At 46.5% G+C, this 22,614-nt stretch overlaps 2 protein-coding genes across 2 annotated transcripts in view; one reads left to right on the forward strand and one right to left on the reverse strand.

Annotated features, from left to right (window-relative positions):
* LOC309363391 (dynein axonemal intermediate chain 2-like) overlaps nucleotides 1-7,681 on the forward strand; it is a 75,860-nt gene extending 68,179 nt beyond the window's left edge. The window contains exons 27-31 of the mRNA XM_081899696.1: nucleotides 49-154; nucleotides 2,289-2,385; nucleotides 3,844-4,244; nucleotides 5,681-5,840; nucleotides 6,653-7,681. Of these exons, the coding sequence (XP_081755822.1) occupies nucleotides 49-154; nucleotides 2,289-2,385; nucleotides 3,844-4,244; nucleotides 5,681-5,840; nucleotides 6,653-6,807 (919 nt within the window). The 3' untranslated portion in view covers nucleotides 6,808-7,681. The remainder of the gene's footprint in view (nucleotides 1-48; nucleotides 155-2,288; nucleotides 2,386-3,843; nucleotides 4,245-5,680; nucleotides 5,841-6,652) is intronic.
* A 3,952-nt stretch (nucleotides 7,682-11,633) lies between these two features.
* On the reverse strand, nucleotides 11,634-20,807 carry BTBD17 (BTB domain containing 17). The gene is made up of 3 exons (XM_081899774.1): nucleotides 20,684-20,807; nucleotides 15,060-15,336; nucleotides 11,634-14,047 (listed from the first exon to the last, which is right to left on the reverse strand). Exons 1-3 carry the CDS (start codon nucleotides 20,775-20,777, stop codon nucleotides 12,967-12,969), a joined length of 1,452 nt encoding a protein of 483 aa, XP_081755900.1. The 5' UTR covers nucleotides 20,778-20,807; the 3' UTR covers nucleotides 11,634-12,966.
* Between the last annotated feature and the right edge of the window lie 1,807 nt (nucleotides 20,808-22,614).

The raw sequence follows: 22,614 nt of genomic DNA on the forward strand, positions 1-22,614 counted from the left end.
TCTCAAGATCTGATACGAACAGGTTATCTTTCTTTCTCTTCACAGCAGTGAAGCAAGCCAGGTGTTCAAGGCTAGTCCTCGGGCCCGGCAGATCAAGAATTCAGCAGTAGTGACACCGCCTCCTATTCATGTGAATGGCATGATCACTCAAGAGGTGTGAATCGACCGGGGTGGGGGGAGTGATTAATAATAATAATAATAATAATAATAATAATAATAATAATAATAATAATTTATTTCTACCACACCCATCGTAGGGACGCAGGTGGCGCTGTGGGTTAAAGCCTCAGCGCCTAGGACTTGCCGATCGAAAGGTCGGCGGTTCGAATCCCTGCGGCGGGGTGCGCTCCCGCTGCTCGGTCCCAGCGCCTGCCAACCTAGCAGTTCGAAAGCACCTCCGGGTGCAAGTAGATAAATAGGGACCGCTTACCAGCGGGAAGGTAAACGGCGTTTCCGTGTGCGGCTCTGGCTCGCCAGATGCAGCTTTGTCACACTGGCCACGTGACCCGGAAGTGTCTCCGGACAGCGCTGGCCCCTGGCCTCTTAAGTGAGATGGGCGCACAACCCCAGAGTCTGTCAAGACTGGCCCGTACGGGCAGGGGTACCTTTACCTTTACCTTTACCACACCCATCTGGCTGGGTTTCCCCAGCCACTCTGGGCAGCTTCCAACAGAATATTAAAAACAATCCAGCATCAGACATTAAAAACTTCCCTAAACACGGCCGCCTTCGGTTGTCTTTTAAAAGTTAAATAGTTGTTTATTGCCTTGACATCTGGTGGGAGGGCGTTCCACAGGGCAGACGCCACTACCGAGAAGGCCCTCTGCCTGGTTCCCTGTAACCTCACTTCTTGCAGCGAAGGAACCGCCAGAAGGCCCTCAATGCTGGACCTCAGTGTCCAGGCTGGATGATGGGGGTGGAGACGCTTCTTCAGGTATACAGGACCAAGGCTGTTTAGGGCTTTAAAGGTCAGCACCAACACTTTGAATTGTGCTCGGAAATATACTGGAAGCCAATGAAGATCTTTCCAGACCGGTGTTATATGGTCTCGGCGGCCACTCCCAGTCACCAGTCTAGCTGCCGCATTCTGGATTAATTGCAGTTTCCGAGTCACCTTCAAAGGTAGCCCCACGTAGAGCGCATTGCAGTAGTCCAAGCGGGAGAGAACCAGAGCATTCACCACTCTGGCAAGACAGTCTGCGGACAGATAGGGCCTCAGCCTATGTACCAGATGGAGCTGGTAAACAGCTGCCCTGGACACAGAACTGACCGGCGCCTCCATGGACAGCTGTGAGTCCAAAATGACTCCCAGGCTGCGCACCTCGTCCTTCAGGGGCACAGTTGCCCCATTCAGGATCAGGGAGTCTTCCACACCAGCCCGCCCCCTGTCCCCCAAGAACAGTACTTCTGGCTTGTCAGGATTCAACCTCAATCTGTTAGCTGCCTTCTATCCTCCAACCGCCTCCAGACACTCACACAGGACCTTCACCGCCTTCACTGGTTCTGATTTAAATGCATACTGATGAACACCCAGCCCAAACCCCCGATGATCTCTCCCAGCGGCTGCATGTAGATGTTAAAAAGCATGGGGGAGAGGACAGAACCCTGACTTGATATGCAGAGGATTTGTGCCTTCGTTTCAAGAATGCACGGGCATTCCTCTGTTACAAGAGACATTTCTACATACAGTGGTACCTTGGTAGGCGGAAGCCTTAGCTGTTGAACAAATCACCTCCCAAACATCGCAAACCCAGAAGTGAGTGTTCCGGTTTGAGTACATTTTTTGGAAGCCGAACGTCCAACGTGGCTTCCGCCGCTTACAATTGGCTGCAGGAAGCTCCTGCAGTGAATCGGGAGCCGCACCTATTTCCGAACCTTTTCGGGAGTCGAATGGACTCCCAGAACTGATTAAATTCAAGAACCAAGGTACGACTGTAGTTGGTAGCCTTCTGCAAAGACCTGCAATTTCGTAGCACAGCTGCTTTAGATCACGCCGAACAGAAAGAGGAGGTGTTTCAGCGGCAAACATTTTGTGCATGTTCAATGAGCACGCAACTGCCGATGCACATGTTGCTTTGGGCCCCGAAAGGGGGCAGGGATGGAATGGGGCAGGCTTCCACACACCCCCACCACCCTACAAGTTGCCTGTATATATTTGAAAAATTGTACTGGTGGAGCCATGATGGGGGAGGCTGCAAAAAAACAAAACTAAACCATGTGTGGCTCCAGAGTTCATGTGATGTGAATTGCTCTGTCTTGACTTTCCCTGCCTCTGTTCTTCTCCACAGTATGTGCCTCGAGAGAGTTTGGTAAGCCTGAGTAGCCAACGAAATTCCTCCCCTGACAGCAGCGACCACTGCTCTGACGGCATCCTGCCACGCGGAGGTAACTATAACCCAGATATTTTAAAGATTACAGTGGTACCTCTGGGTACGTACTTAATTTGTTCCGGAGGTCCGTTCTTAACCTGAAACTGTTCTTAACCTGAGGCACCACTTTAGCTAATGGGGCCTCCCGCTGCCGCCGCACCGCCGGAGCACGATTTCTCTTCTCCTCCTGAGGTAAAGTTCTTAACCCGAGGTAGTACTTCCGGGTTAGCAGAGTCTGTAACCCAAAGTGTTTGTAACCCGAGGTGTTTGTAACCCAAGGTACCACTGCAAATGTTTTCCCATTGTGCCTTCTCCCTACTCTCGGTTATGTCGCAAACTGGCAACAGCCGGGTCGAACGGTATCAGCCTCGGTGTGGGGAGGCTTCCTCAAAATTTAGGAGCCCAGCGACTCCTTTGTATTGGAGGAATTCTTCTACTCATCAGAGCCAACTCCTAGGGGCCAAGGTCCCCCAAGTGAAATATTTGAAGGGGCCTCCCCCCCCCCCGTTAATGGGCATTGCTCATGGTGTGCATGCACTGCATCTTATGATGGAGCAGGGCTTACCTGGGCCCCCCGAATTTTTATTCAAGTTGGCATCCCTGTTTGCAGCTGGGTCCTTCACCTTCCCCCTTCTCCCACTTTGTGCGATTGCAACGGCAACTCTTTGTTGTGTTTTTGCATTTGTGTACTCTGGCCAAGGGTACCTGAAAGCTAGGCCAAGGAAAATGTGCATATTATATATGAGGAGTTAGGGGGGAAATATGTTTAAGCAAACCTTCATAAAGAAACCAGAAGCTTTCCTTTTGGGTATTTTAGATTCAGATATCCCAAATGAAAAAAAAGGAGAATATTCTTATATGCTACAAGTGCAGCAAGAATATTAATAGCTAGAAATACGAAAAGTGAATTATTACCAACGAAAAATGAATGGCAGGATAATTTATTTGAATATCTCGAATTGGCAAAAATGACGGAGAAAATTAGGAGACAGACTAACCAAAAGTTCCAAAAGGAATGGGAAATTTATAGAGATTACTTTTTTAAAAAAAAACCTGTGCCCCAAGTCAAAACCTGGATTTGCTTTGATTAATTTTCTCAAACCATAATATGGATTATAAGTATAGTATGTGGGAAACTGTAGAAATGATGAAATGATAAAAGAAGCAGTTTAACAAATAGACAAAACTACCTGCTTTGAGGAAGATGGAAGCCTGTCAGAGAAGAAAAGGAATTGGGAATGAAGAATATGGTGACGTAAGTCCATGTGTAAGAACTTACGGATTTGTGGTTGTATGTATGTTTCTTGTTCCTTGTTTTTCTGTTGTTGTTGTTGTTGTTTTCTTATTTTGGTTACTTTATTGTATGTGTTTGTTTATCAGGTAATAAAACTAATAAAAAGCATGGGGGGGAGAGGAAAATGCGCAGTGCAATAAAAAATATCCTTTTTTTGGCACACGCACCCTCCGTTGGCAGAGCGCAAAGAGATAGCGAGCGGCACCAAGAGCATCGCGGTGAAGGCAGCCCGGCGCCGCTCCCGGGTGCTGGAGTACGACCGGAGGAACCTACTGGAGCCGACCAAGGAACACAGCAGCCTCTCCCTCCACTCTCTGAGCGAGAGCGAGGACCCCCTGTGCCGAGAGACCCCAGCCCTCTGCCAGCCTGCCAGCCCAGGCCTGCAGCACGCCGTCAGCGAGGACAACTTGTCCAGCAGCACTGGCGAGACTGTGCCAGGAAGGAATGGCCCCAGACGCTCCCCTGGGCCGTGGCTCCGGGTCAGCAAAAAGGGAAACAAGAAGCTTGAGAAGAGGGAAGAATCGCTAGAGGCCAAGAGAAGGAAGCGAAGGTCTCGGTCCTTTGAGGTCACCGGCCACAGGGTACGTCCTCAGCATCTCACAGCTACCCAATTATGTTTTGTTAATTTCAACATTTTTGACATATACAGTGGTACCTCAGGTTACATACACTTCAGGTTACAGACTCCGCTAACCCAGAAATAGTACCTTGGGTTAAGAACTTTGCTTCAGGATGAGAACAGAAATCGTGCTCCGGCGGCGCGGCAGCAGCAGGAGGCCCCATTAGCTAAAGTGGTGCTTCAGGTTAAGAACAGTTTCAGGTTAAGAACAGATCTCCAGAATGAATTAAGTTCTTAACCCAAGGTACCACAGTTTCACCTTTTCTCTTATTTTTGCCGATGTCCCGCCCCATTTCCCACAGAGTTTTTGTTATCTCTCCCCTTCCGCTGCCACCCCTCTCTTGTATCTATCAAATCCTGACCACAATATTATTAGCTGATTGCTTCTGTTGCTCGTAGCTCAAATCCTGCTCACGAGTTCGCCCTACTGTGATATTTCTTCAAACCGTCTGAAAAAGGCACCCATTCTTCCGTAAAAACCCTCATCGTGAGAGTCTCTTAATTTTGCCTCTTTTGCATCCTCCATTGAATCCTCAGGCATCCTTCGGCCCTCCAGGTGTTTTGGACTACAATTCCCATCATGCCTGACCACTGGTCCTGTTAGCTAGGGATCGTGGGAGTTGTAGGCCAAAGCATCTGGAGGGCCGCAGGTTGGGGATACCTGATCTTACTTATCCATTCTCCTTTGATTGGAACTTCTTCTTTCTCCCGTATAGAATCCTAGCTGCTGTTGTTACACACATAAACAACTTTAACATTTTTTTTGGGGGGGAGGGGTAATTTCTGCCCCTCTAATCCCTAACAGAAATGCTTCATGCTTTTTAAATATAAATACTCATTTAAAACCTCTTCTTTTTATCTCGTGTATCATTTCCCAAAATACCTTTGCTTTCTTGCAAGTCCACCACATATATAAAAAAGATATAAAAAGATAAAAATGTATAAACTTGAAAAGTATAAATAAAAACTTTTCTTTCCTTTTTTTTAAAAAAGGAAGACTCACATGAGACCTTCCAACAGAGCCTGGTTGCAATCTAAAAAAAAAATACCCAGCCAGGTTAAATGGCCCCTTCCATGTCTCCAGTCTCCATTTTGTGCATGGCAAATTTGCATGTTTTCAACTTAGCATTCTAACGCTAAACCAAAAGCACAGAAAAAGTGTGGTTCTTCTGTCAAAAGGGGCACAGTTCCCCCTGGCCATGTTCCCAACCAGAAAGCTGTTTTTTTGTAGAATGAATAGCGCGGATTAAAGTTATGTAGACTGACCTTATCTCCTCCCCCTTCATATCTCCCTTGCAAATGCTCCTTAATAAGAAATTATGGAATGGTAAAAGAGATCCACACCCCCTGTTCACGAAGCACCTTCTCAGTCTGTGTGTTTGCCTCTTCCCCCTGCAGCTCCCGTGTCCGAAGAACAATGTTGCCCGCCGTCATCCGCTGGAAAGCAGTTCTGAACACAAGATAACGGCTGCTGGAGGGACTCACAACACCCGGGGAATTGGGAGGGCAGCCGTGCAGTTGTCCAGAGTGAGGCTTCTGCAGGCCCAGCCATCCTCAGGTAGGGGCGCCTGAGCAAGTGCAAGTAAAGTCTTGCTGCTGTTAACAGCCGTCCTCCACTGTAGTAAAGTTAACCATGGGTCACAGCAAGGAATTTGGGTGCCAGAGCTTAAGGGAAGCATCTTGTCCTCCAGTGTGCATGCAGGATCCCACATTTTCACTTTGGAGTAATATAAACCATCCCAGACTCTGCAGTCATCATCTGAGGCCCTTCTTTGTTTGCCTTCTCCATGTGAGGTCCAAAGGGTGGCAACATGAAAACAGGGTCTTCTCTGTAGTGGCTCCCTGTTTGTGTAACACTCTCCCCGGGGAGGTTCGCCTGGCGCCAGGCAGAAAAAATCCTCTGCAACCAGGCCTTTTGGCTGATTAATATTCTACAGCCTTTTAAATGTGTCCACAGGAAGGGAGAGCTATTGTTTTGCTGTTTCATTTGAATAATTTACTTCTTTTATCCTGTACTTTATTGTGTGAACTGCCCTGAGATCTTATGTTGAAGGGCAGCATATAAATCTAATAAATAAAATAATTAGTGAATTAATGAAATAGCTTACATAGAATAAATGCCACCTCATGCTTAAGGGTTTTGAAGGTTACAGAGATGGCAGAATTGTACTGAGGGCTATTGGACTAACACAAAGGTCAGTGTAATTAATTATGTCATGAAGAAATATGAGGGACTGAGGGGTGGTTTGGTTGTGTCAGACAAACACTGGTTAGGGTTCAGTTATGATGCAAACGCCTATGAAATTTAATCAGAGTCATCTTCCTTCCTTTCTTCTTCTTCTTCTTCTCCTTCTTCTTCTTCCCCTTTAGGTCCTACTGAGGCCTCCTCTCTCTCAGTCCCCTCCAACCAAGGTGGCATCTCCAAGAAGAACTTCCAGCCCGGCCAACGCCCTCCAAGGCTGAACTATATCACAGTTAATGGCACCAACCCTCACTGCAAAGATGGCAGGAACCGGCGATGCTGAGAACTGAGGGGACGCAAGCAGGTTGAGAAGTCCCAAGGAGCTGCCTCTGGCGCTCAGTCATATGGCAAAGTGGCCAAAGACATTGTAGGAAGGTGGCTTATTGCAGAAAGGATGACCCAAAGGAAGACTCCACCCAACTGATTGTGGGTGCTCCTGCCAGGGATTCAGTTTGCCCCAAAAGTCTTTACAGCTCCAAGGCTGGATGCCCCAGACTCAAATAAGTATCTCTATGGATGGGCATAAATACATCTATCCATCTGGTACAGTAACTGAGAGGAGCCAGAGGTCTCCTTCCTCCACAAGCACAGATATCTGCTTTAAATGGAAGCGCTTGTGGCTATGTTGTGCCTTTATGCTAGAGGAGAACACACAAATTGGGTGACACTATAGGGAGATGGGTTGCTGTTAGTGCTGTGTGCATGCTATATTTCTGCATAGTCAAGTTCAGTTCAGTCTTTGAAAACTTTCCAGAACTTCCCTCTGGGTGTAGGAACACGAAGGGGGTCGCGCTTGGAAGTCACACAGCTTCAGGTCATGACCATGTGGGTGGGAAGCTATGGTAAACGCCTGATGTGTTTGGCTGTCTTCCAACAAGGGGCAACATAACTGTTCGCCAACCAGAAGCCATTGCTGAATACGTGGAGAAATGATACAGACCTTTGAGATCACACACAGAATTTCTGGCGAGTCTCCCGTTGGGTTGGATACTCTATGACTCTTCCTTCATGAGAACTGGCAACTGCTTTTGAAAAATGCGTACACTGGAGTTGACAAATGTTGACTTTTGTATATCCCGTGAACTGTGGAAAGGTAGCGTGGGGAAGAAAATAGAACCGTGCATTATCCAATACCAACCCCAAGCCATTTCCAGAGACCTCTTTAGCCTCCTGTATTTCTTGCTGCCTACTCTGGGTTGCCATTTCTGCCAAACACATGCTTCATATCCTGCTGTCTGCTGCAGTCTTGAAGGCCAAGACTTCCACACAGTCATGGGCTTACAGCAGACCTGCATTGGTTTGAATGCACTCTTGGGTATATTCTGCATAGTAAAGGTAAAGGGGACCCCTGACCATTAGGTCCAGTCGTGGCCGACTCTGGAGTTGTGGCGCTCATCTCGCTTTATTGGCTGAGGGAGCCGGCATACAGCTTCCGGGTCATGTGGCCAGCATGATTAAGCCACTTGTGGTGAACCACAGCATCGCGCGGAAACGCCATTTACCTTCCTGCCAGAGTGGTACCTATTTATCTACTTGCACTTTGACATGCTTTCAAACTGCTAGGTTGGCAGGAGCAGGGACCAAGCAACGGGAGCTCACCCCGTCGCGGGGATTCGAACCGCCGACCTTCGGATCAGCAAGTCCTAGGCTCTGTGGTTTAACCCACAGCACCACCCGCGTCCCATATTCTGCATAGTTAGTATTAAAATAGCTTTTCAGAATAGAAATCCTTCCAAAGCAGTACGCAAGAAAGATCCGACTATATTTCAATATCAGCGTCTAAGAAAGACCTGTCAGGATCATTCACATTTGGCAGTTGGTGGTAGAATGACCCACACTGTGTGTGTGTGTGTGTGTGTGTGTGTGTGTGTGTGAGAGAGAGAGAGAGAGAGAGAGAGAGAGAGAGAGAGAGAGAGAGAGATATCCAGTTGGAGCAGACTCTGAGGTAGCCTTCAAACCATAGAAGGGAGGTGAAGAGATAGAAAATCGGGGGAAATACAAGATGACAAAGGCTGCCTAGTAGCATCATGTGGGAGTCTCTAAAGATTGACTAACTTGAAGCATGACAGTTCCATACTAAATGTCTAAGCACCCTGGCATTTAGACGTACTGTCTTTGATCCTATAGCTGTTGTGACTAGCGGCCATTGGCAGCCAAGCTTAGTACATAACACTTACCCTTATTAAGTTCATTTAGCGCCCACTTACCATCACCAGATCTTGAAGCAGTCTAAAGAAAAATCCAAATGCATCATATGCAATAAGAACTATTTCAAATAATTTATCTCAAAGAGGTAAAGGTAAAGGGACCCCTGACTGGTAGGTCCAGTCACGGACGACTCTGGGGTAGTGGTGCTCATCTCGCTTTATGGGCCAAGAGAGCCGGCGTCCAGCTTCCGGGTCATGTGGCCAGCATGACTAAGCTGCTTCTGGCGAACCAGAGCAGCGCACGGAAACACCGTTTACCTTCCCACCGTAGCGGTACCTATTTATATACTTGCACTTTGACGTGCTTTCGAACTGCTAGGTTGGCAGGAGCTGGGACCGAGCAACGGGAGCTCACCCCATCGTGGGGATTCGAACCGCCGACCTTCTGATCAGCAAGCCCTAGGCTCTGTGGTTTAACCTACAGCGCCACCCGTGTCCCTTCACCTCAAAGAGTATCCAGATACATTATCATGCATCTCCTCCCATCTTGTCTGGTTGGCGAATACGTGGCCAAAGCAATGTGAGGTCAATTATGGAGCATGGTTAAAGGACTGATATATACACATTCCATGTATGGCTATGGAATTCTTATTATTCTTATTATTCTTATTATCCTACCCATCTGGCTGGGTTTCCCCATCCATGCTGGGCGGCTTACAGCATATAAGGCAAGGACTCCCGATTTGTAAAACCCGACAGCTGGATGCAGAGGTGCAGAACATTTCTGGCCTACCACACTTGGTGCTGTCTTCAAGCTCAGCTTTTGGCTGGGGTCAGTTATGCTTGAAAGAATCTCCTTTAAGAAACACCCAATTGATGGTATTGTTTTGGGGGTGAGGGATCAGTATAGGCTTTGAACTTTGGCTGATCAGGATAACTGGTTTAATAAACTGGCAAGGGCTGCTCAGCTAATAAGGGCGGTGGCAGCAGCAGCAACTCCTGTGAGGTCTTCTTGAGCCTCCCTCAAAATGGCGGCACCGGCACCATGCAGGACCTTTTGCTGGCCTCTCTTGCTGTTTGCGTCATCCCTGATTCGCAAGGAGGGAGCTGTGTGCAGGTCACCTGCAAAGCCGAACCTGCAAAGTCTCCCTGCCACATTTGTGGGTGAAAAGGGATACGAGCAAGCTTGAGGGTCTCTTTGGTGCAGGCCTGTTCTCCCCCCCCCCTTGTGTTCTAATCAACTATCAAAATGACACAAGGAAAGGGCTGCTATCGTCGACTAAGCGAGCAGAGGGCAATCACGCGATGGAACCTCCAACAGGGGTTAGAGTAGGTGCCCCTGGGGGTGTGCAGAGCGCTCCTGGGAGCTCACTGGTTATCTCCGCTGTGATGCCCATGAGGCATGTGCAGGCTGCCCTCTGCTGGCCATCAGGGGCTTGGTGGGCACCAAAAAGAGCCAGTGTGGTGTAGTGGTTAAGAGCAGTGGACTCGCAATCTGGTGAACCGGGTTCGCTTCCCCGCTCCTCCACATGCAGCTGCTGGGTGACCTTGGCTAATCACACTTCTCTGAAGTCTCTCAGCCTCACTCACCTCACAGAGTGTTTGTTGTGGGGGAGGAAGGGAAAGGAGATTGCTAGCCGCTTTGAGACTCCTTCGGGTAGTGATAAAGCGGGATATCGAATCCAAATTCTTCTTCTTCAAAAAGAGGATCTGGCTGCCTGGGAACCATCAGCAGAAGCTGTACATGATGACAATGACCACCAGCATCTAGCAGCATTCTTCTACGTGCCCACCCAGTAGAAACACCTGCCTGTTGTTGCCACATCTCACTTCAACACCCAGAGCTGTCTTCCCCATTGATGTTAGTGGTTCGTTGCGCCAGGGCGCCGGCCTCTCAGGGGCGCCCTAGCAACTGGGGGAGCTGCGCGGCTTTGCTGGCAGTCTCCCCTTTCCCTGCACGCCCACCAGCTGCGCCCCACCAACTGTATGTCTGGCGGGTGCACAGCTTCCTTCCCAAGCCTCCGCAGGAGGAGAGCAATTGCCGCAGGGGCTTAGGATGGAAGCTGCGTGCAGTTTCCCACCCAAGCCTCTGCATCTGCTAAAGACTACCCTGATCCTGGTCATTCTCCTCCTCCTGCTTCCTGGCGAAAGGCGGCATGCAGCCTTCCCGGGCTGCCTTCTCGGGCTCCCAATGTCCGCCAGCACGTTTTCCTGCTTGATCGCCGCTGCCACGCAGGGTATCGGGGCAGTGGGGGAGGCAGAGGACATTTTCTACCACCCCCTCCCTTGTTTTTGAGTTGCCAGGGGAGCGCCGGAGGGATCTTTGCACCACGGCGCCGGATATGCTTAAGATGGCCCTGTCAACACCTGCTTGGAGACTGGTGGCACCACCTTGACATGGTGACCACGCCACCACAGAACAGAATCATAGCGTTGGAAGGGACCTTCGGGATCACCTAGTCCGATCCCCTGCAATGCAGGACTATGCGACTGTCCCATCCGGGGATCGAACTTGCAACCTTGGCATTATCAGCACCAATTGAAAAGGCCCAGAACCTGCATGCATTCACTGGGAGAGGAAGGAAGAATGGGGAACTGGGGCCTTGACTACCATTGTGTGCATCAAAAGAATTTTCAGGTTGTCAAGAGTTTGGGGGGTGCAAAAGGCTTGGAAGCCATGCAGATTAGCTGAAGACTGAATCATTATTATTATTATTATTATTATTATTATTATTATTATTATTATTATTAAATTTTCCATACAGCCCTTCGTCCAAGGATCACAGGGCGGTTTAGAACAAGACACTGGGGGAAGGAGAGAGAGGATTACAGGCTGAGTAAGAGAGCCAATAAATGAAAGGGAAGATTGAACAGAAGACAATGAAGACCCCTTCTTTGAGCAGAACACTGCTCAAAAACCATTTTCACCTCAAAAATAACACCACACAGTCATCCCCAGCAATACATTTCCTGATTTTTATTTAGAAATCTATGTAACTGATGAGCTATTCAAAAGGCTGTGGACATTACCTGCAGAGAGAGAGCACAAGCACCATATTTCCACCTAGCCCGTAGTCTGCAACCCAACTCCTCCAGTTCTAAACCAGCATTTGCCCCGTTTATTTTACAAACCAATCATTACACTTATTACAGAAAGTTTAGAAAACCAACAGGAAAGCCTTTGTTGTTGTTGTTTTTCTTCTTAAAGGTGAAAATGCTATTATTTTGGGATGGTACACTGGAATCTGCCTACCTTGGGGAAAAAATCATGTGACAAGGGCCAGGAGGCAGAGGCTGAAATGGAAAGAAGGAAGTATGATGGGTCTGGTCAATTGGTTCGTATGTATTTAATTCACTAATCGGGGACTCAGAAAGTAGACTGAACTTTCCTACCTGACCAGCAACACAGCAAAAGCCCACTCTATGGCTAGGATATCCAGTCAAAAGCAGCAGAAGGTGGGATTCACGTGTCTCTGGTTTGGACTGAGACAAAATAAGGGTATGGATGTATAATCTAACCTTTATATGAACCAAAGACCATGGTGCCACTTTTAACGCTTAAAGAACCAAACTCGTTCATCTAGTATCAAATCTCTTAGAGGGAATAGTGGGAGGCTGGATTCATCAGCAAATAAGGGTGACTAGAAGAAATCCATATGGATATTACAGTATTCTAAGGAATTTTTACCTACCAGTGTACTGCTGGGTTTTTTTGTTTTGTTTTGTCTATATCTCTCAAACTACAACAATTCCACGGAATCACCACTTCATGGGCAAGACATGAAGGCAGATTCTAAACAAGTTAGGAAGTCAAATCTCTTGCTAAGGGGGGTATCTTGGAGAACGATCTAATCAAAAGCACCACTGAGATCCTCCAGTTCTACCTGAGTTCCTTAAGAGTGCAATCCTATTCACATCTACTCAGAAGTAAGTCATTCAGTTCAGTGCAACTGGCTCCCAGGTGAGCATATGTAGGATTGCAGCCTTCAAAGATGGAAGAGAGCTAAACATAAGTATCTGAAAACAGAGATAAGGGAATTTCCCCACCCCAAGACTGTACATGTTTCAATTTCCCAACTTCTTTTCTTTTTTTAAAGTCTCCAGGTTTGTAGCTTCAGAAGTTGTTTTCATGCAAGAAGCACCCAAGGCCTGCATGCCCAGATTACAGGCATAGATTACAAGATGCATCGCCTGTGCCAGCCAGTTTTGTACTGGATTTGTTGCTGTTCTTCAGTACAATTCAGTCATTCCCGTCCCCTGCCTTGTCTTGTGGTTCCCTATCTTCCGCCGTTCTTCTACTTCTTGATTTTGATCAGCGAATGGTAGACAGGCTTGATGATGATATGCAGGTGCAGAGAGTTGTCGATGAGGTATTCGGAGGTGCGCTTCTGTAAGTCGGCATGCACCAGGAAATCGGCCACTTCGTCTGTGCTCTGGTGGAAGCTGTAGGCATGTTTGACAAAGACTTTGCCCTGCTGCCTCATGCCTACCAGGATGGTTTTTTGGAAACTGACTCCGGCAAAGTCGGAGCTAGTCGTGGCCGGAGTGATAACCAGGCGGGGGCGGCCGTCCTCGATCCTGATAGACTGAATGGCCCCCGAGACAGAGTCCGAGTAAACGGGACGCAAGCTGACCGGGAGCCAACGTGGGGAGAACAGAACATTCCAAGTCACGCGCTTGGCAGAGTCATGGTTGCTGGGCCCCAGCTGAGTCTGGAAACTGGTGCTGCGGTCATCCCTGGCTGGGTTGTTAATCACCCACTGAGAACCCCAGGAGGTGGAGAGGTAGTTTCGGGGCAGGAACATGCTGCAGTTGACGTCGAAGTATTTGGCAAAGTGGATCGGCGAGGCCGAGTGGAACTGGAAGGCTTGGAAGAGCAGGTCTTGCACAGCGTTGTAGTGCTTCACCATCACCAGAGACTGCTTCTGCAGGTGGAAAAGGTGGCTGGGGGAGATCATAGGGTAACGCAGGGACCTCAGCATCTTCTCCACAACATAGTCCTCAGGCTGGTGTGTGACCACCCACTCCTCGACGGCTGTGTACAGCTCTAACTCGCTCTGCAGAACCAGGTCGGATCGTTCCAGCAACAGCAGCAAGAGATCAACACTCACCGAGGCCCACTCAGCGCTGCTCATCACAGCTGAGAGGTTCCAGGCCAGGAACTGGAGGCAGCTCTCCTGCAAAGCCTCGTCACCAATTCTCACTGCGTAGTGGTACCAGCCCACCACGTGGCCCTGGTTCGACTCACTGGCCAGATGGTTTTTCATGTATTCGGCTACCCCTCTCTGCAAGCTAGAGATGCGATACTTGCTGGCAAGTCGGTGAAGCGGTATGGCTTGGTGGAGGAGGATGGAGATCTCACCACAGTACAGATATCTAGAGAAGGGACACAATCATCATTCATATTGGTGATATTGGTGACATTCCTTCTCTCAACAGTTTTCATGATTTTTTTATTTTTATTTTTAATAGACTGCGTTAGCTACTGAGATGGGTAGTATACAAACGTCTTGGCATTGCATGACACCACCACTTGGCTGGTTTTAAATTAACTTGGGTGGGGTATAAATAATGAAATTATTATTATTACAGTCAAACCTTGGTTCTTGAACGGCTCTGTTTTCTAACATTTCGGCTCCCAAACGCCGACAACCCTGTTTTCAAATGTTTTTCAGAAGTTGAATGGCTTCCAGGGAGTTTTTTTTCTTTTTTCTACATTGACTTTGCCAAATGTTTCGGAAGTCAAATTGTCTTCCAGAATGGATTATGTTCAAGGTTTGACTGTATTATTATTGAATAAGGCATCCCTATTTTCATCGGAGAAATGTTGGAGGGTATGGCGATCACACACCTCCAACATTTCTGTCTCTTTTTTATCTTGGGAGTCCAGCCTCACTCCCTTTGCTCTCAGCCACAAAAGCCCCATGCTGGTTTCTCCCAGCTTGGCAAATCGGACATGCGCCATGCCACAGAACTGAAGGACAGGTTACATTTCAGTAGACTTTACTGAATTTTCCTTCTATTCAATTTCCTGTCCTCTTAGAATACATTTCCCAGCAAGCTGTGTTTCCAGTTGTCTTATTATAGGCAAAAGTGCAGGGGCTGCCAACGTAGATGTTAGATTCCAACTCCAATCAGACTTGGCCAGCATGGCCAATGGTCCAAGAAGCTCCAGCAATATAATGGAAAACATCATGTTGGCTACCCTGCCATATTGCATCCCAGGACTGCATAAAAAGGTTCAGCCAGGTTCTTAGGAGAGAGATGGAAGGAGAGCAGAGGGCAACTACAGCTCCTCCAGCTGAGAACCAACAGGACCGAGGAAGGGGACTCATTCACTCCGTCTTTTAGGACCATCCAGATGAGGTCAGTGAGCTCAGCCTCTTACCTGATGAACTTTTCGAAAAGGGCTGCACTGTCAGGTGGCTCATGCAGAGTGATCATGGTCTGGTTGTGCAGGAGGCTCTCGAAGATCTCACTTTGCAAGCTGAGCATCAACTGGTGGGTGTGGAAGACTTTGATTTCGTCTGAGCCTGCAGTGTGCACCCGCAAGGTGGTATCGCTGGCATTGCCGTTCTGCAGGAGCTCTTGCAATCGCTGCAGCAATGACAGGGAGTGGTTGATGGTGGCCACTGTGGAATCCCCGGTGAGGTCCGCCTTCTGGACTGCAGAGAGTGCGAAACAAAATCAATGAGCAAGAGGCGAGATTTCAGGGCTGGGAAAATGGGGGCAGAATGAAATTCATGGGGGAAGCCCCCAATTGTTTGATTAGTATGTAAGGGAAGGCTGAATAGGAAACCACTGGGCCATTTGAGAGTAGGCCCCTTGCCTCTGGTGTATAACAACAACAACAACAACAACAACAACAACAACAACAACAACAACAATTTATTTCTACCCTGCCAATCTAGCTGGGTTTCCCCAGCCACTCTGGGCGGCTTCCAACAGACCATTAAAAACAGAATAAAACTTCAAACATTAAAAACTTTCCTAAACAGGGCTGCCTTCAGATGTCTTCTAAAAGTCGGATAGTTGTTTATTTCCTTGACATCTGGTGGGAGGGCGTTCCACAGGGCGGGTGCCACTACCTAGAAGGCCCTCTGCCTGGTTCCCTGTAACCTCACTTCTCACAGTGAGGGAACCACCAGAAGGCCCTCGGCACTGGACCTCAGTGTCCGGGCTGAACGATGGGGGTGGAGACGCTCCTTCAGGTATACTGGGCAGAGGCTGTTTAGGGCTTTAAAGGTCAGCACCAACACTTTGAATTGTGCTCGGAAACATACTGGGAGCCAATGTAGGTCTTTCAGGACCGGTGTTATATGGTCTCAGCAGCCGCCCCAAGTCACCAGTCTAGCTGCTGCATTGTAGATTAATTGTAGTTTCCAGGTCACCTTCAAAGGTAGCCCCACATAGAGTGTGTTCCAGTAGTCCAAGCAGGAGATTACTAGAGCATGCACCACTCTGGCTAGACAGTCTGTGGGCAGGTGGTGCTAATCTGGGATAGCTCATTTTGAGGAGCATTCCTGAAATCCCTTTTTCCCTTTGTGATTCTCTTGATTTGGTCCTAACTAGCTGTGGGATCGAGTTAAGGCTGGCCTCGTGCTTCCCCTTTCTTTCAGCAAAGCCACAAAGAGGAGATCAGAAGCTTTTTTAAATTTTATTTTCAATTAATTTTACTAATTTTTTTCCAAACCCAGAACGGGTTTAGGGCCAGGATGCGGATTCTGTGGCCCTCTAGATGTTCTAGGACTCCAACTCCTCTTAACACTAGCCAATAAGGTTGGATCCAACTAGGTTTTACTCATGGTAGACCCATTGAAAGTAACAGACCTAGGTTAGGGCCTGTCCATACTTCAGCTTAATGTAGATTGTGGACCCCCTTGTGCTTCCTTTAATGCCCCCTGTCATTGCGACATTTCACTCTGACTACAGCTGTCTCACACTTTCTGCTCCCTAAATCCAGAGATTTCCTATGCAATTGGTGTAGCTCACCTATTCAGATTTTCAGAGCACAGGGAATTTTGAAAGAAAAGTGGTCATTGGATCCAAAATGTCTGAGAGCAGGAGAGGATCCTTCTCCCCAAACTGCAGCTTTCAAACTTCATGTCAGACATCTTAGCCTTTTGTGATGATACACTTGGTAAGTTTTCTGGGTTCTCTGAACTACATAAAGCTCCATGGTATTGGGCAATTACGAATCCACTTTAGTTGCAGCCAGTGATCAATGTTCTGCCCAGGGTGAGTAGAAGAGGCTGCTGTTCCAGTTGTGGCCTTATTTTAAAACTGGGATCGCGAAGGCTGGACCAGTAATATGCTATACCTTATTATTAACATTTATTAATGTAAATAAAAAGATGATACTTTTTATCATATGTGGTGGTCATGTAAGATGAAAAAAAGACTTCTGGGAAATGATATATAAGGAACTGAAAAAAAATGTTGAAAATAACTTTTCCTAAGAAACCAGAAGCTTTTCTTTTAGGTATTATAAGACCAGAGATCCCAAAGGACTAGACAAAACTATTTACAGTGGTACCTTGGGTTACAGATGCTTCAGGTTACATACACTTCAGGTTACAGACTCCTCTAACCCAGAAATAGTACCTCAGGTTAAGAACTTTGCTTCAGGATGAGAACAGAAATCGTGCAGCGTCTGCGGGAGGCCCCATTAGCTAAAGTGGTACCTCAGGTTAAGAACAGTTTCAGGTTAAGAACGGACCTCCAAAATGAATTAAATTCTTAACCCGAGGTACCACTGTATGTACGTGACCACGGCTGTGCGGACTCTCTTAGCTCAGAAATGGAAAGATGGTAAAACTCTGACCAAAGAAGAGTGACAAACAAAATTGATTCACTATGCTGAAATGGCAAAACTTACAGGAAGAATTAGGAATCAGGAAGAGGAGGTCTTTAATAAAGAATGGGGAAAGTTTATAATTAATTTGAAAAGCTATTGTAAATAACTACATGCATTGGTAGAATTGACAGAAACCGTGTAGTCAAAATTTGAACTATAGATTGACACAGGATTTATAAAAATAGAGTTATGATAGAGATGCAGAAGGTAAAATCAGTACAATAAGATCCACCATTGGGGGGGGGGGTTTGAAGTCAGAAGGGATTATATGTTTATGTATTCATTTGTTTATGTAAAATAAAAAAAATGCAAAAATAAAATTTATTTTAAAAATATTGTTGACATTTACTAAGCAGTTGTAACTATCTAGGGCAGCACAACAGAAAGAATAAATGTCACACCCTTCCTAGGCCTGGTTGCAATCTTAGCAACACCTAGGATGAGGCCATAATGTGAAATATTTGACAGCGAAGCTAGCTGCATGGGTAGGAGAGAAAAACATGGGGTATCATACATGCTATGCTTCTGTACTAGCATACTTCTGAAAAGCTAGTAGCCCAGAATGATCAGCTGGTATATTTTGATGGAAGTAATTAAGTGTCTCCTGGAACCCAAAAACCTCTCTGAAATATTGGAGGCGATCCCCCAAGGTAAGGGGATCTTACGAGAAGTGAAGCAGGGGTTCTGGTGTGAAGTCAGTGTGTGAGAGAGAGTGAAAACAGTTGTTTGCACTTGCTTGTTAGTCTTTGATGAACTGCATCAAATATTTCCAAACATAGGAATGAACTATGTTAATAAAAGGACCACTCCAAAATGGCAAAACTGAGACCGGAAAACTCAGGAACGAAGAAGACAAAAACTTTAAGAAAGAACGGGGGAAATTTCTAATTTATTTAGGAGACCACTGCAAGCAGATGAAAACATTAGCAGGATTTTTAACAACACTTGTAACAATCACTATGGACAATATGGACGCATACAAAATATGGATCACGAAATAATATGCAGTTGAAAATGTTAACAATAAGACCCATGGTGGGAAGTCTGGAGATTCAGAGAAATCTCTAAATGTAGATATTTACTTGGTATTGTTATAACTCTACGCTTGTAAAATAAAAATAAAAAATCATTTTTTAAAAAAGGAAGTGGAAGGACGGGGTTTCCAAGGTTTTAGGATATGTTTCGTAATTTCTAGCTTCTAGAAATCTCCCAAGGTTTGCAACAGAATAATTAAGGTCAGCAGCCCTTGACTGACTGACTCCCTAATACTGAAGGTGGTAATTAAAGTCACCCTTCGCCTCGGAGCTTTGACTAATCCCAGCCAGCTCTTGCGGATGTCGGAGTTTTCGCTTTACTACTCATGGGAGCTGGAGCTCAGCCAGCAGTTTCACAGCCGTCATTAACTCAATGAAACCGCTGCCGCTGGATGAATTAAATTCTCACGCTGAGCCAAGTTACACTTTTTTTTGTCTCCCTAGGGAAAGAAAGCTTAGCTTGTTCACACTCCCGTTATCCTGGCTTGAGTCTCCTGCCCAGTCCAACTTGGGCAGGGATGAAAGGTTAAAATTCAATGGCAAAAGAATCTCTAGCTCTCTCTTAGGACAAAGACACCAGCGGGATAGGGAAGAGCAGCTTAAAGGGGAAGGACCAAATGCATCTATTGCTATGAAAACATCGCTTTTGTCGAAGCTTCTTGACAAAGAAAAGTATTTGTGACTCTTTGCTCCGGAGGGAGGCAGACCCGCAGCTAAAACACCGCCCTCCCCACCACTTTAAACTTGAGATGGTCTTTCTGTGTGTGGTCCCCACATCCATTTTTGGTGTTTTTTTTCCTGGTTTGGATTGCTATTGGCACGAGCAACTACCCACTGACTCCCAGTATTTGAGAGAGGAAAACTGGCATGTTTATTTTGCATTTAAGCAGTTGAAAGGATCGCTTCCGTGGGGGATGCAAAACTGGCTTCACACATTTCCCCACCACACCCCACCCAAAAAACACTATTAGAACCCATCCATCTGGTTGGTCACAACACACCGTGATCTCTAATAACGTTCAGAATTTATAAATTCACCCAAGCACAATGGTGAGATTTAGCGCCCAGGGCTCCATCCGAAAGAGGGGCACAGTGTGCCCATGAATTAGGGGCAGCTGACATACTAAGTTCCATAATGAATCTGCCTCTTGTGCCACAATCCTGTTCAGCAGGGTCCAGAGTTGGGGGTGGGGAAGTATGCAACCCCAACTTTTCCTTTAACTCCTTTGCATCTGCCTAGCCGCTCCTTATGCCTGCGGTGAAACTGGCCCCCATATAATATCTTTTTAAATCCATGTCTTATCCAGCGGATTAGCTTCTTCCAGAAACACAAGCGGCACAGTTAAACCAAGCTGAGTCGAGGATTGGAAATGAGAGACACACAGCCTTTCGCCTTGAAGGGTCAGTTTGACATCCAGCATCGAGAGAAGATGCTGGAAGTTACTCTTGGTAACATATATCCTTCTTTTCCGTTACAATTACTGTATGATCAAAGTGGCTTTCGGTAAGAGTGCGGCTGGGTATAAATTCCTCTTTAGCATGCAGTCCAGTTTTTCTATATCTCGGGATTCTCTGCCAATGGGTGTTGTAGAGGAGAGAACCGGACAGGCCGAATCTTCAAGGTCAAGGTTTCATTGAGTGCTGGCTGGGCGCAGCCTGTTCAATATATGCAGGCTTAAGCAAGACCCGTTAGGTCTTGCAGGGTGGTCTAAGAACTGGAGAATAAGCCCATGACTTGGGAAACCTGCCATGTATCCCCACAAGCAAGCTCCTTGTATAACCTTGGGAAAACCATTCACGTAACTGGAGTTCAGCAGAATGAAATAATTTGCTCTGAAACCCTGGGATGTTAAAGCCAGGGAGTGGCCGGAGCCTTAAATTCCCTGCAGCTCAATTCTCATCGGGTCCAATGAAGAATACATTGGTGATACAGTTTTGTTAAAGTGCACCTTAAAAGTGTCTTCACTGGTGCTAAAGTTCTGCAACATGCCCCACTTTCTGCGGCTCTGAGCCACACTCTGTGCAGTGTAAAATGAATGAATAAATTCACAGTTCCTCCTGCCGCCTCAGCCCAACCTGCTCACCTAGCAAAGCTCTTTCCCAGCAGCCCTTCCTCCTTACCTGCTTGGACAGCCAGGCACAGCAGTGACAGTGCGGCGAAGGAGCTGGTCCATCGCCTCGGTGCGGCCTGCTGGACCCCTATCCCTTTAGCCATAGCTGCTTCCTTAAGCGTGTCCGCAGAGGGAATAAGCCCTTGACTGAGCGTACTAATGTGTCTGACTCTTTATGTAGGACACTGACTCTCCCAGCCCCGCTTGCCATTGATTGGTGGAAAACTAGTAACAGCTGTTACCAAGGAAACCACTTAAGATTGTGAATTGATGCCTGTTGGACATTGTGGGACTCCCTGGGTGGTTGGCCGAGCCTCCCTGGGACAGCAAGACTACCTGGAGTCTTCGGCATGCCGGAAGTTGCACAAAGAACACTCACCTCACAGCTGTTTTCTTTTTGGCCATAGTTGTTTCTTAACTTCAGAGCATCTGATTGCAAAACAGTGGTGCGCTGGTGCCAGTCTGTTAGAGAGACTATCAACCAAGGTGACAAGATAAATATTCGAAATACTTTATTGTCACTTGTACAACTTGTATACAGTGAGATTATATACAGTGAGATTACACGAGCACCCCCCACTCAGCTCTCTTAGTCTTAATTCCCCTCGTTTACTGACGCACACCCACCAAACCCGAAAGTCAGTTGCCCGGTTGTTATCTTTTCATTCAGCAGCCTAACAGCCCACGGATAGAAGCTGTTCTTTACCCTGTTGATGCGACTAATCCTGCTTCTATATCTTCTACCCGAGGGCAGGAGATCAAGAAAGTGCCGGCCAGGGTGTGAATCATCCCTGAGAATTTTCCTCACTCTCCTGAGGCAACGTTCTTCCATGATGTCATCCAGCGGATTCACGGGACAGCCCATAATATCCCTTCCTCCTCCCAAACTTTTTGAAGGTTGCGTTAGTCCTGCGAGACAAAATAGGCCTTCTTTATGCCGCAGGCTTACCATGAGACACGAGGAGTGTTACGAGAGTCAGAACACCTTCAACCCAAACTCAGCTTGTTTAAGCATGAATCACTGTATTTTTTGACATTTGATTTGGAGGAAGACATGTTCATTGTTACGTCCTGCCCATGAGTGAGCAGCATGTTTCTCCCAGGTAAGCAAGGCTTCTCTCAGGTAAGCAGCATGTTTCTCCGAGGGTACAGTATGATTGCATCTCACACGGGCATTCAGTTCCAAGGGTTTCTCGTACACATGAGAATCGTGTCTCCTCAAACTCCTGGAGCTGCCCACAGCTAGTGGGTGAGCAGGTTAGGAACATTTTAGCACATGTGGTGGCTATGTAAGAAAGTAAAAAACTTCCGGGAAATGATATATAATGAGATGAAAAAGATGTTGAAATATAATTTAAAAAAAAAAACAGAAACATTTTTACTTGGTATTATAAGTGAGGATATTCATAGACAGGGTGTTAAATTGTTTCTATACACAACAACAGCGGCAAGAGTATTGTTGGCCCAGAAATGGAAGCAAGAAGAAATACCGACGAAAGAAGAATGGCAGATAAAATTAATGGATTACACAGAATTGGATAAAATGACAGGAAGGATTCGAAACCTGCGGGACCAGAGATTTACAGAAGATTGGAAGAAATATACGAACTATTTGAAGAGCAACTGTAATCAACAAATTACACTAGTAGGACTACAAGAAGTTTTGTAAGGAGAAATATATGAAATATTGCAAAGAAGAGAAAGAAGAGAGATACTAGTTATGTTATTTAAATGTAATAGTGAAAGTAAGAAATGTAAATTAAGTGAAAAGATTGAAAAAAAATTAGAGGTGATGGATGGAAGTCAAAAAAAAGTGTATAAGATATAAAAGTATGTTCAATAATTGTTGAAAATGTTATGTTAAAAAACTAATTATATATATATATTTTAAAATAGTGGGTGAGCAGGAGAGAGAAAGAACCCCCAGTTCAAAAGGGTAAA

Source organism: Podarcis melisellensis (genome assembly GCF_964234715.1).
Source record: "Podarcis melisellensis genome assembly, chromosome: 2".
NCBI classification, from domain to species: domain Eukaryota; kingdom Metazoa; phylum Chordata; class Lepidosauria; order Squamata; family Lacertidae; genus Podarcis; species Podarcis melisellensis.

Bases quoted from the DNA above. Each gene is read 5' to 3' on its own strand.
- BTBD17 (XM_081899774.1), bottom strand. From the start codon at position 20,777: ATGGCTAAAGGGATAGGGGTCCAGCAGGCCGCACCGAGGCGATGGACC. The intron at 15,337-20,683 runs GTAAGGAGGAAG...CACTCTCTGCAG, and splicing joins GTGCCTGGCTGTCCAAGCAG to TCCAGAAGGCGGACCTCACC. The intron at 14,048-15,059 runs GTAAGAGGCTGA...TCCCTTCTCTAG, and splicing joins CTTTTCGAAAAGTTCATCAG to ATATCTGTACTGTGGTGAGA.